Source organism: Ovis aries, chromosome 2, assembly GCF_016772045.2.
Source record: "Ovis aries strain OAR_USU_Benz2616 breed Rambouillet chromosome 2, ARS-UI_Ramb_v3.0, whole genome shotgun sequence".
Taxonomy (NCBI): Eukaryota; Metazoa; Chordata; class Mammalia; order Artiodactyla; family Bovidae; genus Ovis; species Ovis aries.
In genome coordinates this window covers 101679446-101693798 of record NC_056055.1, presented here as the reverse complement: position 1 = coordinate 101693798, position 14353 = coordinate 101679446, and the positions used below count along the sequence as shown (strand labels likewise).

Below are 14353 nucleotides of genomic sequence, written 5' to 3'. Positions count from 1 at the left end.
ATAAAATTTACTCACATATGTGTCATCTGTTTCTTCCCAGCCTATGCCATTCTCTCTGTACAATTTGAGACTGAATTATCTAACAATAAGTAAAAACTGGACAGGCTAAATAAAAATAATATGGTCAGTCACCTACTTTTTCTGGCCATTTTTAATCTGGAAAACACAACGTAGAAACTTGTTTAGTCACATGACAGTTTTTCTTACACTGTACTTAATCTAGTTGATGTGAAGGTATACAACGGAATGAAATGTTGCAATAAAAATAAGAACAGAAATTACAGCACACTTTGTTTTGACGGCTTTCTGGAGACATTTCAGAAGTATTTTAGAAACTCTAGATCAAAAGACTGTCAGATTTACTTTGCTTTGTTATCCTTCCTCGTGTTCTTTTCCTTCAACTCTTTTTGAACTGTAGCTCGCCAGGCTCCTCTGTCCGTGGAATTCTCCCAGCAAGTATATTGGACCGGGTTGCCATTCCTGCTCCAGGGAATCTTCCCTACCTAAGGATGGAACTGGTGTCTCCTGCATTAGCAGACAGATTCTTTACAACTGCATCACCTAAGATCCTTGTGCTTTGTTATATGAGAACCTAAAAGACAAACCTCTTGGTATATGAAAAATCGAGAATTAATGGTTACTATAACGGACGGTATACAAAAGTGAATTTGGAATCATTGTATTAAAGATTTTACTTTAAATCGAGACATGTATCAGACAGAGGTAAAGAACTGTTTATACATGAAATCAAATCCAGAGGAATTACAAATTTTCGTTCATTCCGAAGATTTTGTCTGGGTATTCCTTGCTTAGTTGTCGTCGTGCAGCTACAGTTGATGCATAGATGACGTATCCCCAGGAGAGCAATACGACCGCGAGGAGCAACTAGGAAATGCAAGAGTAGGAGTGAAAACAACCTGTGAGTGGCACGTCCTCCCGGCCCACATCAGGTTGCCGCGCACGTTGCTAAGGTGGGGATTTTAGTGACAAACTCGAATAAATGTGTTTCCGGAAGCGAGTTCACCCAGTAGCCCTTACGTAAGAAGCGGAAGACCGTGTCCTCCAGGAAGAGGCGGAGTCGAGGTTAGGGAGTGAAAGGCTTAATTCAAGAATGGATTTTAGAGTTTCTGGGCGCTGAGGATATAGGGGACCTTCCACCCGCGGGCCTCGAACGTAGACCCCCGTGGAGGCCCACCAAGCCCAATACCTACCGCGGAATAAATCCGGTCTAGGGTGCGGCGACTCACTGGCTTCATGGTAAGGCGGTGGCGGTGGTCCGCGGGCGCGGGCGGAAGCCGCAGGCCCTACAGTAACCTGCGGGGCGGTGGCTGCCGGGCGGCGGCAGCCATCTTTCAGCCGGGCGCGAGCGCCCGCCCACTCGCCTCCCCGCGCGTTTCCCATCAGCCCGGCCAGCCTCTTCCGCCCGGAGCTGGGGGGGCGGTGTCACGTGCCCGGGGGCCTAGCCCGCTTTAAGGGGAGGGAGGGAGAGAAACGAGAAAATAACGTTGGAGATGGGTTTGTTTTGCCGCTGTGAGGGAGAGGCTTGACTCGTCAACCGGTCTTTCAGGTGTAGAGCAGTATTAATGCGAGATAAGGTACCGTCATGTGCATTTAAAAGTTTATTTGGAAAAATAATCCACGGTTTAAGTATTACGCCGACGTCTAGCACTGAAAGAATTAATGTTTCTAACCGGATAACCACGGTAACCAGGTAGTTCGTGTATTCACCTTTTAGAGTACAACCTGCTTTTATATAACTGACGAGTCGTTGTGGGACTTCCTGTTACTGGAGTTTCTTAAAAGTTTTTGAGAACGCAATGGCTTGTTGATATCAGCTACTTTTAAGAAGAAATAACGTGGCACGAATTACCCGGCATAATGTAGCTGCCAATTAGCAAGTGCTCATCGAGCGTTTGTATGCTTAGAACTGTAGCACGATCAAATATGAAGCCAAAGGATGGGGTTTGGCACGCGGGCCGTTTTACCAAGTTCAGCTCTAGAATGTTCGGGATGCTTATATTTGAAGCGAAGAATGGGACAACCGGGCTGCGTCAGGCACCAGACGTTTTGTTTCTGTAATCTAAGCTATCACCTAAACAGGGTTTTAATACATATTTCGGAGAGCAGGTAAGGAAAAGACGTTATCTGTTTCGGGAAGATTTCAATTCCCACTGATTTTACGTCAGATGATAGTTCATCCTGACTGGAGTTGATCTCTCAAAATTGATTTGGGATTCCATTGGAATCCTGGTGGTGGTTCTTAACTTTTCAGCCCAAGTACATTCCCTTCCGGATAACTCGGTTCATTAATCGAACACCAGAGATAGTTTGAGTAACTTCTCGCAGAATTTGGCAAGGTTTAAATGAGACCCCAGCCCTTGTGGCTCAGCTAGTAAAGAATCCGCCTGCAATGCGGGAGACCTGGGTTCGATCCTTGGGTTGGGAAGATCCGCTGGAGAAGGGGAACGCTGCCCACTCCAGTATTCTGGCCTGAGGAATTCCCTGGAGGTCTCGCAGAGTCAGACGTAACTTTCAAATGAGACCAAGTTAGTTGTGTCTTCCGAGTAAGTCAGACGCGAACTTTAAGATCCCCTGGTATTTATTCGAGTTGACGGTACGTTAGCGATTTCGTCCTCAGGGGTCACGTCGCTCTCCTTCCGGGAGCGGAGGCAAGTGGGGGAAGGGCCGAGCGCGCGAAGGCCCGCCTTCAGTGCGGGCGTCCTCTACCGCGCATGCGTCACGCGGGCGGGTGCTGTGTTTTGACGCGCTGGGGGCCGGCGAAGTGGGTTTTGGTTTCTGCCCCCGCCCCCTGTCTGCCATTGGTGATGAGCGCTTTACGTCACAGGGGTCGCAGCAACCGCCGGGGTCTCCGCTGTCTCGCGAGGAGGGTGAAGCGCCCCCGCCTACTCCCGCTCCGGAGGGCCGGCGGAGAAGTCGTAGAGTTCGCCTTCGTGGATCCTGCCGTCACCGACCCAGCCTTCTGGGCCGCCGGGAACTGGCCACGAGCGCCCCAGTCCGGCCTGCGCCGGCATCCTCTGAGGTGAGTGAGGTCGGGAACAATGGGGCGCGGGGGTCGGAAGGGGGCCGGCACGGCAGGAGCTCCAGCCTGCAGCGAGGCCCAAGAGCGAGAGAGCTGCGGTCCGGGCCTGAGGCGCCGCGGTGAGCCGGCGGGCCGGGCTCCGGGCGAGCGGCTTCTGCGGCGCACCTGTGGATCCGTGCCGGTGGGCGGGGGAGGGCTGCTTTCCGAGAAGCGCTCCCGAAAGCGCGAGCCCAGCCGCGTACTGGAAGGAGCTTGGTCTCTGGGTGGGGGGGTTGGTGGGGGGAACCCGACACAAAGCACGAAATGTTCGAGTCTTGAGTCGTGGCATCGCTGCTGCCAGAGGTGTGACCTTGGATGGCCCCCTAATCTCTGAGCATGTCTGTAAAATGGGAGTAACAGTATTGGAGTTCGTTGTGATTATGTAATGCACGGGGTGCCTACCTTAGATCCTAGCAGGTGGCAGTTCTCAACCAAAGGAAGCGACTGTCTCTGTAACTCTTGTGGTTGTCTGTTACACCCCGTGAACCTGTGACTTCATCCATCGACTCAGTGCATCTCTCTTCACGGGCTACTTTGGTAGACTGGAAGGGGGCAGTAGTGAGGGGAAGCAAACAGTGCTTTGCGAGGAAAAGTGAATAGAATTTTTGGTAGGTAATTTTGAAGTTAATTGAAGATAAATTCAGAAAGAGTTACAGAAGATTTAATAACGGCGAGAGTTGGGGGTCTTGTTTGCTTTTAGTCTCTGGCTTTGGAAGCTATACAGTCAGCCAAAGCAGTCATGTTTAGCTGGAATGGGCGGCTTTAGAGAGTAATGGTTCCCAAGCAGTTCCTTTTATTGTTGGACCTGGAATTAAATTTCGTTGAATCTGGTCAGTGTTTAAATTTTTTAGGGTGTGGTTAGTTGATCGTTTAAATTGTTTGATTTCTTGGTATTGATGATTAGATTGCAGTGCATAGAGGTACACAGTTTCTTTAAAGTCACAAGAGATAAGGTCCCAGATTGTTTATAATAGTTGGGACTGTTTAGTTGATCCACCTGTGAACCCTTTTTAGCCATTTTGGTTAGATACAATAAATACGGTAGTGATACTGATATGAGGATCATTCGCTTGTCATCCTGTTGTGCATTTATAATCAGTTAGGGGTGATGGAAATTATAGAAATTAATTTTATCTTCACGTAACATGGGATAACAGTATTAAGTTCTTACTCCCCACCAAGCACTATGCCAAGGGTTTATGTGGAATATATCTCTTCACACAACCACCTTTTCAGGTGGATACTGTTAACACATTTTAGAATTGAGAAAAATGTAAGGTTTTGAGAAATTGACTTTCTGCAGATCACACCACTAATGAGTGTTTTGATTCTCAGCCCTGATTCTGCGTTAGAATTAACATCACTCCATGAAAACATCACTCTGTCAAATTTTTAAAATGTGAGGTGTTTTTAAATGTCCAGTCTATGGTCTAATTTAGATTTCCAGCCTCCTGCCTCTTTTTATCAGCCTCCACCTGCCATCCCTCCCCCGAGTTCTAAAGATGATACATTTTATTTAGAATTCGGGGGGCAGTTAAGGGGAAGGGTTCAGAAGAACTGATTAATCTTCTCTTCTTGGGGAAATTAATTTGAAGTCCTAATTCCTAGAGTACTAGGATAGAGAAACTTTTATTGTCATCAGGTCTGCCTTTGCTGCCTAACCCAGACTTCTTCCAGCAAAACTACAAATTTTTTTTTTTCAATATATATTTGTTTTGCTCTGCTGGATCTTAGTTGCATGTGGGATATAGTTGGCTGGTTTGGTATTGAACTCAGGCCCCTTACTCATTGGGAGCGCAGAGTCTTAGCCCCTGGACCACCAGAGAAGTCCCCCAAATCTTTAAATCTGTCCCCTTGCTATCTCTGTTTTATGCCTTAATTTGTATTTTTGAAACAGCTTTGTTGAGATATAATTTCTATTTCATCTATAAAGTTCACTTCTTTAAAATTTATAATACAGTGGTTTTTAATGTGTTTATGGAGTATATTTCTTAAGTTATAATTGAACATTTTCATCATCCTGGAAAGAAACCTTTATAATCCCTACCCAGGCTTCCCCTACACACACCCAGCAGTCACTAGTCTGCTGCTGCTGCTGCTAAATCTCTTCAGTCGTGTCTGACTCTGTGCGACTCCATAGACGGCAGCCCACCAAGGCTCCGCCATCCCTGGGATTCTCCAGGCAAGAACACTGGAGTGTGTTGCCATTTCCTTCTCCAGTGCGTGAAAGTGAAATTGCCAGGTAGTGTCCGACTCTTAGCGACCCTATAGACTGCAGTCCACCAGGCTTCTCTGTCCATGGGGTTTTCCAGGCAAGAGTACTGGAGTGGGGTGCCATTGCCTTCTCTGAATCACTAATTTCTATCAATTCTCCTGTTCTGTACATTTCATATAAAATAGCATATAATGTGATATTTTGTGATTGATAATGAAAAGATTTGTCCATGTTGTAGCATACATCAGTACTTTGTTCCTTTTTATTGTCAAATATTCCATTGTATGGATATACCGCATTGTATGGGTATACCACAGGTGGAGGCAGCCTCCACCTGCCAGCACCACCACCCTGCCTTGCACCCCCAGTTCTAAATATGATAAATTTTAGAATTCATCAGTTGATGAGCATTTGACACTTTTTAGCTATTAAAACACTTTTTAGCTTCCCAAGTGGCGCTAGTGGTAAAGAACCCACCTGCCAGTATTGGAGATTTAAGGGACATGGGTTCTTTCCCTGGGTCAGGAAGATCCCCTGGAGGAGGGGTCGGCAACCCCCTCCAGTATTCTTGCTTGGAGAATCCCATGGATAGAGGGGCCTGGCAGGCTACAGTCCCTTGGGTCGCAGAGAGTCAGACAGAACTTAAGCAACTTAGCAACAATGGCTGTTCATTTAAAAGTTTTTGTGTGGGCATGTGGTTTTGTTTCTTTTGGATAGATAGATGTAAAATTGCTAGGTCATGTGGTAATTCTACTTTATTTGAATTAGCACATATTTTTAGTATTTAGTGGTGATTTACATTCATTGCCATTGTATGATGATTTACATGAATACCATTCTTTATAGCTAAAGAAACTCCTGTGTAGAAATAGGAAACAGAACTAAGGATTTTTTTCGTTTTACCTACTATACATAATGTTACTCATCATTCTTTATACACTTGTGCTGTCAAATTGGTTAACAGGCTTATAAAACTAGGGAAAGGAGGACTAAAATTCCATCTTAAAAAATGTATAATTAGTGAAATTTTGTTTTATTTGAACTTAGAATTATCAAATAATTTTCTTTAATAAATTCATTCTGGGTTGTAAATCTTTGTGTGACCTGGAAATGTTTAGTAAACACCAAAATTCTGTATTCCAGAAAAACAAATAAAGGTAAACTGTATTACCTAGAAATTCTCCAGTTGTTTTAAAAGTCTAGTGATTTTTTATATAGAGAGGCAAACTAAAGTCCAGAGTTAATGTGGATTTCTCCAGTTGACAGAGTTAGTTTTTGGTGAAACCTGGTCATCATCAGTCCAGATCTGATGCCCTCTCCACTCTTTTCCCTAATGGCCACAGAGTCTCTTAACAGTTTTTATTTTTAAAAGATTTCCCCCCCTGAGTCAGAGAATTTAAAAATATGAGAAGTAGGGGGAAATGCTGAGAAATTTATGTCATTGTTTTCAGAGTTTAAATACATTTGCAAAAATGCAACTAGTATTAATATATTTATAATTCTCTTCTATTTAAGAACAGTGGTAATTTTTGCATTCCCACTGTAGAAGACAGAGGACTGGAGGTATTTGGACCCCCTTGAAGAAACTCATTTAGCATTGATTGGTTTCCTATTAAGATACAGCTCTGAGAAAGCTAAGATGCACTAGATGAACAAGTTAATTTGAAGTCTGTGGTGAAATACTTATATTCTGCAATCACAGATTTTTGTTGTGGGTTTTGTTTTCTGTTAGAGCTAGATATGGCCAGTGAGTCTCTCATTTAGAAAATTACAGTTTTATTGTTTGACTAGATAGCAGTTGACTGGTCATGAGACTTCCTGTGATAGAAGAGGTGGAGAAAGATGGATAATAGGCCCAGGAAAATATAGAAGAAACTAACATTTAATATTTATAAAATGATTAGTATAGAAAGCAACTAAACAGGGAACAAGGCCCAGATGTAATGCAACTAGATTTCAGTTCTTGAAAATTCATTTAGTAAGTTATGGGCCAATGTAAACTGGTAAATTTCAAGAAAACAACGAATTTTTAAGATTCTAGTGAGAATAGATAAGGGGAGGAGTCTGAAAGCATGATTTCAAGATACTTTGTGAATGACTAGATTAAACAGAAAGGTGAAGAAAAGCTTCTTAGGGATACTGAAAGGAATCAGTGATGAACTGAATATAGTAACAATAGTAACAGTAGTTAACATTTACTTAGCAGTTGCTCTAAACCAGGGACTGGCCTTGAATGCTTTTACAGTTATTTCATTTATTTTTTATTTATTTATTTATTTTTCAACTTTAAAGTTTTGTTTTTTTTTTTTTAAATTTTAAAATCTTTAATTCTTAGTTGCGTTCCCAAACATGAAACCCCCTCCCACCTCCCTCCCATAACATCTCTCTGGGTCATCCCCATGCACCAGGCCCAAGCATGCTGTATCCTCAGTTATTTCATTTAATAATTTTCACTAACAGGTCTTTTTTGAGTTTGAAAGAATCATCCACAGAACTGTTTCAAGTAGGGGAACTTTATGGTGTACAAATTTTCTCACTAAAGCTGTTTTTAAAAGTACATATATAATATCACAAACAAAACAAGTAGTCCATATTGTTTGGAGTGTATGTATGAAAGATATAAAACCATACATAGAAATAACTGAGAATTGTGATATTTTTGGTTTTTGTTTTCTGGAGAAGGATGGGCTTGGGGGAGTGACACATAAAGGGACGGTTTAAAAAATCTGGAATAACCATGAGAAAATGTTAGTTGCTAAATCTGAGTGGTGGATATTTGGCTGCTTGGTATATTTTCTTTTGCACTTTATTGTATATATCAAATTTTCCTCAAATTATCTTTTAAAAAGGAATAATAGCATAGTATAGAATATTTGAGAGCTTACTATGTACCAGGCACTTTTTCTAAGACCTTTTTCTTTTTTTAAACATCTTCACAAATCCTGTGAGGTAGGTTCTAGTATTAGTGCTTATCAGATGAAATTGAAGCATAAGGGTAATAACTAGTCTATAATCATACTGGTAGTGTGGAACCTGGATATGAACCAGGAAATCTGACTTTAGAGCTTGTGCTTTAAGTGCTGTATTACTATGCTACGCTGTCTCTTTATGTTACAGACATGTACTACTTTTCACTGAAGTATGTTTCAGTCATTTGCATTTTTTTCAGATTTAGTCATTTCACTTTTATCAGGTTACTGATGTATTTTTTTCCCTTTTACAGATAATGGCATCAGCCGCTAAGGAATTTAAAATGGACAACTTTTCACCTAAAGCTGGCACTAGCAAATTGCAACAGACAGTACCAGCTGATGCATCTCCCGATTCTAAGTGTCCTATATGCTTGGATAGATTTGATAATGTGTCTTACTTAGATCGCTGTTTACATAAGTTCTGTTTTCGCTGTGTTCAGGAGTGGTCAAAAAACAAAGCTGAATGCCCACTGTGTAAGCAGCCCTTTGATTCTATTTTTCATTCTGTGAGGGCAGAAGATGACTTCAAGGAATATGTCCTAAGACCTTCGTACAATGGCTCTTTTGCTACTCCTGATGTCCGACGATTCCGCTATCGCACAACTATGACAAGGGAACGAAGTGCTTCTGTTTATTCACCTAGCAGTACCGTGAATAGAAGAACAACAACTCCACCAGACAGTGGAGTATTATTTGAAGGGTTAAGCATTTCAGCAAGACCTAGAGATGGTGAAATTCCTCCATTTATGAGACAGATTTCAATAAGGCCAACTACTACAGATGAGAGATCTTTGCGGAAAATTCAAGAACAGGATATCATTAATTTTAGGCGAACTCTCTATCGTGCTGGTGCTCGAGTTAGAAATATTGAAGATGGTGGTCGCTACAGGGACATTTCAGCTGAATTTTTCCGTAGAAATCCAGCTTGCCTTCACAGATTAGTCCCCTGGTTAAAACGTGAACTGACAGTTCTCTTTGGAGCTCATGGATCTTTAGTGAATATCGTCCAGCACATCATCATGAGTAATGTTACTCGCTATGACTTGGAGAGTCAGGCATTTGTGTCTGATTTGAGGCCATTTTTGCTTAATCGGACTGAGCATTTTATACATGAATTTATCAGTTTTGCTCGCTCTCCATTTAACATGGCCGCCTTTGATCAGCATGCTAATTATGATTGCCCTGCTCCTTCATATGAAGAAGGTAGCCATTCTGATTCTTCAGTCATAACGATATCTCCAGATGAAGCTGAGACCCAAGAGCTGGATGTTAATGTAGCCACTGTTAGTCAAGCACCATGGGATGATGAAACTCCAGGACCTTCTTACTCAAGCTCAGAACAGGTGCATGCTGCCATGTCTTCCCTTTTAAATACTTCTGACAGTTCAGATGAAGAACTTGTAACAGCAAGAGCTACATCTCAGATACAAGGAGTACAGACCAATGAGGACCTAAATAATGACAGTGATTCTTCTTCAGATAACTGTGTCATTGTTGGATTTGTTAAGCCACTAGCTGAGAGGACCCCAGAACTTGTTGAACTGTCCTCTGATTCTGAGGTGGAGTTAGGTTCTTATGAGAAAATGGAGACCATGAAGACACAAGAACAAGAGCAGTCTTACAGCTCTGGTGATAGTGACGTTAGCAGATGTTCGTCTCCGCGCTCTGTCGTTGGAAAGGATGAGCAAATAAGTAAAGGTCGTTGTGATTCTGGTACAAAAATCAACTCAAAGAAGGAAGAGAAACGATCTATATCATTGTCCTCTCTCAGAGACCTGAGCTCATCCCTCAGAGGAGACAGAGTTTATTCCCCATATACCCGCAGACACAGAAAGAGGGGAAGATCGAGAAGTTCAGATTCACATTCCCAGAGTAGGAGTGGGCATGATCAGAAGAACCGTAGAAAGCATCATGGGAAGAAAAGAATGAAAGGCAAGCGATCCAGAAGCAGGGAGAGTAGTAGACCTAGAGGTAGAAGAGACAAAAAGAGATCAAGAACCAGAGATAGCAGTTGGTCAAGAAGAAGCCAAACTCTGTCTCTAAGTAGTGAAAGCTCTAGCAGATCAAGGTCTCGTAGCAGTGATCATGGTAAAAGAAGATCACGGAGCAGAAATCGAGATCGTTACTATTTGAGAAATAATTATGGCAGCAGATACAAGTGGGAGTATACTTACTATAGTAGGAACAAGGACAGGGATGGCTACGAGTCATCTTACAGGAGGAGGACTCTGTCCAGAGCTCACTATTCCAGACAATCGTCAAGTCCAGAACTTAGAATTCAGTCCTTTTCTGAAAGAACAAATGCTCGGAAGAAAAATAATCACAGTGAAAGGAAATACTACTACTATGAAAGGCATAGATCGAGGAGCCTATCTAGTAGTAGGTCAAAGACTGCATCTACAGGGCCTGACCGGATGAGAAATGAAAAGCCTGGTGGGAAACGAAAATACAAAACACGGCATTTGGAGGGGACCAGTGATGTTGCTCAACCATCTCATGAATTTGCTTCTAAAGTAAAGGAAGGTCATTATTCAAAATCTTCATCAAAATTGGATGGAGGCTACAAAAATGAGAGTGATAGCTTTTCAGACAGCCGGTCATCAGACAGAGAGACAAAGCACAAGAGGAGAAAAAGGAGGACCCGCAGCCTGAGTGTAGAGATAGTTTATGAAGGGAAAGCTACCGATACAACCAGACACCATAAAAAGAAAAAGAAGAAACATAAGAGGAAGCATAAGAAACACCATGGTGATAATGCTTCACATTCCCCAGTTGTGATTACCATTGACAGTGACAGTGATAAAGACTGTGAAGTAAAGGAGGATATAGAATGTGACTCTAGTGGTCCTCAAGGCCCTCTCCAAAGTGAAGTTTTGGCTCCTTTTGAATCTAAAGATGTAGTTACAATAGAAGATGAATTTGGTGTCCTGAGCAAGGAGTGTGATATTACCATACTTAATAACAACTTGAATAATGCCAATAAAACTGTGGATAATATACCACCCCAGGCAGCTTCAATTGAACAAACTCTTGATGTAAGAGAAGAGAGCACCTTGGCCTCTGATTTGGAGAACCAACCCAGTAATGTCTCTCTTCAGACTGAGCCATTAAGGACATCATCGTTAATGTCAGTGTCTCTTGGTAGAGACCATGATGTGTCTTAAAACTGCCAAAGCATCTCTTTGAGAATTCTGATGGTATAAAAAGAGAAGAAAAAAGAACAGTGTCATCTAGTGCAGTCTGTTTAGAGATGACACTTGGTGAAAACTCTTTTCCCTCTTAAAAATATTTTGTGATTTTTTTTTTTTTTGGTGTTAAAAAAAAATTTGTAAAAATCATTATTTGTTCAAAAAGTATGTATGTTCCACCCTCAGAGATATGCACTTTTAAGTGAAGAAAATGATATTGCTAGCAGTTTATTTAAAACTTGGGATCATTTTTAAATAAAAAATAAAAATTTTAGAAGTTATTTCGTAAAGCCATATGGTATTGCCATATTTTTAAAGTAGCCAATGAGTATTTTTGAATTTCTTTTTGAGAGTATTCTGGAAATGTGTTATAAGCTAGAAGAATCCCTTTGGACAGTCTTTATTTTTCTTCTTAAAAATTTGTATGATTCAAAACCATTTCTTCAGGTTAAATTGAGGCATTTTAATCTGCACAGCTTATCTTGACATCTGCCAAAAGAAAAATTTAAATATTTCCTTTATATACTTGTTTATCTGGACTGCCAGTAAAGCAAATGTGTATTCAACAAAAGAAAAAAATAAAACAGTAACACTTTAAAACAATCCATAAATTTTTTTTATGCAGTATTTTTTAAATCATTTTAGTGGAGCTAAAATCTTGTAAATAGTTAAGGCTATCCTTGTGTTATAAATACTGAATTTCACAGTTTTAATGTGAACTGCATTTAACCTCAAACAGTTTTAATGATTATTTTAGTTCTTTGATTATGAAGAGTATCTTTCTTGTTTTCTGTCTTCAAAATGCAGTTACAGCTTACTAAAAACAAAACCCTTGCCTGATTTCTTTTACTTAAATAGTTCTTTTACACAAAAGAGGGCTGTGTTTGTGTTCTTCTGTTTCAGAGGTGATAAAAACTGCTCAATATCGGTAGCCTGATTGATGTACTTTGGGCACCTCATGCGAAGAGTTGACTCATTGGAAAAGACTTTGATGCTGGGAGGGATTGGGGGCAGGAGAAGAAGGGGACGACCGAGGATGAGATGGCTAGATGGCATCACTGACCCGATGGACGCGAGTCTGAGTGAACTCCGGGAGTTGGTGATGGACAGGGAGGACTGGCGTGCTGCAATTCATGGGGTCGCAAAGAGTTGGACACGACTGAGTGACTGAACGAACTGATTGATGTAGGATTGATTGCCAGTGAACAGTGGAACTTGGATTAGGTCTAAATTTAGGTGTCACTTTGCCTGGCTCCCTGCTATGTTCGTTGATTGTTCAACAGAAATTAGAATGCCTGCTTGTGTGGCAGGTTCTGTTTTAGGTTTTTAGAGATTCGGTGACAGAACAAAGCAGGTATGTTCCCTGTCCTCATGGGATATTTATGTATATATATTTATAAACATTACAGACTATAAGTTATCTAGAGAGAAAGTATAATTTCCTATAAGAGCATACAGTGGGGGCCTAATCTTAGATGGAAGTGATGGTTGAGAAAAGTAGCTATTAAGCAGGAGCAGAGTTAGTAAAGGAGATGTACAGAAATCCAGGGGTGAAAAGGAGTCTGGTATATTCCGGGAATTAAGGCAGGTTTTATTAAGGGACAAGAGTATGGGACCAAGCTTTGTAGGCTGTGCTTAGCCTACGGGCAGTAGGAAACTGGTTTAAAGTGATGAAAATCTAAAGTTGATACTGACAGTTTTGGTAAGCTCAGACAGTGAGAGGTTGTGGGATGATTATAGTTAATCAAGAAATATACTTTGAACTTATGAAATGACTAATTTTTCTTAAGTATGTAAGTGCTTAAAAATGTAAGTGTTGTTTTATTGCACATTCTGCTTTTGCATAGTATTTTAATGAAAAAGCTCAAAGCACTAGTGGAAAGCCATCTTCATACATGGCACCATTACATCATTCTGTTCCGGCCCCAAATTTCCAAGTCTTTGATTCTTTTTTCTCCTTCAGCCTTCTCATGCAATCAGTAAATCCTGGTTACTAGATATTTTTCTAATGTTTCTAATCTGTCTGTACCATCATCCAGTCTAGAGAGCCCAGATCTCTTCACTTGTGCTACCATAATGGGTCTGCCTGCATCCACTAGTTGCCTCCATCCATTCTTGATACAGCTTTCAAAAGACCTTTACAAACATTTTTTATCATTTCATTCTACTTAAAATCCTTCAGTAGCTTCCTGTTATTCTTAGGATATTTATTAAAAGGAAACAAAAGTCCAAAAACATATGAATTACAAACTTCTGCGTCATTAGAGACTCTAGTCCATCTTCAGCTTTTCTCTCACTTCATTTGTGCCTTGGCCTCACTGACACGCTTTGGGTCTGCGTGTGTGCTGCTCCCCACTAATTCACAGCCTTCATGCATATCAGTTTTCTTCTGCTGGAAACTAAACTCTGGCTAAACTAGGTTAGTGTTAGTGTGCCCTTCCATCCATTCCTGTCAATCATTCGCTCTTCAACAACCCTGGATTCCTTTAGAGCATGCATCACTGGTTGCAGTTGGTTACTAATGTCCTCTTTCTCACCACTTCCCTTGTGGCTCAGCTCGTAAAGAATCCGCCTGCAGTGCAGGAGACCTGGGTTTGAAACCTGGGTTGCGAAAAATCCCTGGAGAAGGGAAAGGCTACCCATTCCAGTATCCTGGCTTGGAGAATTCCACGGACTGTATAGTCCATGGGGTTGCCGAGAGTCAGACACAACTGACTGACTGACTTTATTTTCTCTCACCATTCTGAAAGTTCTTTGGCAACTGTGTGTCTGCTGTATCCCTTTTCTTTCACATAGGATATGCTTAAAACCCTTACTGGGTGGAGGTATAGGGGCTGGAGATTTTAAAAATTGCCTGAGACCTGCTTTCATGAAGCTACATAATAAGCTTTCAACCAAA

General features: G+C 41.5%; 2 protein-coding genes across 4 annotated transcripts; one reads left to right on the top strand and one right to left on the bottom strand.

Moving 5' to 3' along the window:
• Positions 1–674: 674 nt before the first annotated feature.
• SMIM27 (small integral membrane protein 27) lies at positions 675–1379 on the bottom strand. The gene is made up of 2 exons (XM_027964598.3): positions 1212–1379; positions 675–885 (listed from the first exon to the last, which is right to left on the bottom strand). Exons 1-2 carry the CDS (start codon positions 1254–1256, stop codon positions 763–765), a joined length of 168 nt encoding a protein of 55 aa, XP_027820399.1. The 5' UTR covers positions 1257–1379; the 3' UTR covers positions 675–762.
• TOPORS (TOP1 binding arginine/serine rich protein, E3 ubiquitin ligase) lies at positions 1065–12057 on the top strand. 3 transcript variants are annotated; one of them, XM_042243512.1, is made up of 3 exons: positions 1065–1257; positions 2846–3040; positions 8518–12057. In XM_042243512.1, the coding sequence occupies exons 1-3, from the start codon at positions 1255–1257 to the stop codon at positions 11428–11430; spliced, it is 3111 nt and encodes a 1036-aa protein (XP_042099446.1). In that variant the 5' UTR covers positions 1065–1254; the 3' UTR covers positions 11431–12057. The 3 variants fall into 3 exon arrangements, with proteins under 3 accessions (XP_042099446.1, XP_027820398.1, XP_060265513.1); XM_027964597.2 differs by having other exon boundaries at positions 1065–1595; XM_060409530.1 differs by having other exon boundaries at positions 1065–1703.
• Positions 12058–14353: the final 2296 nt, after the last annotated feature.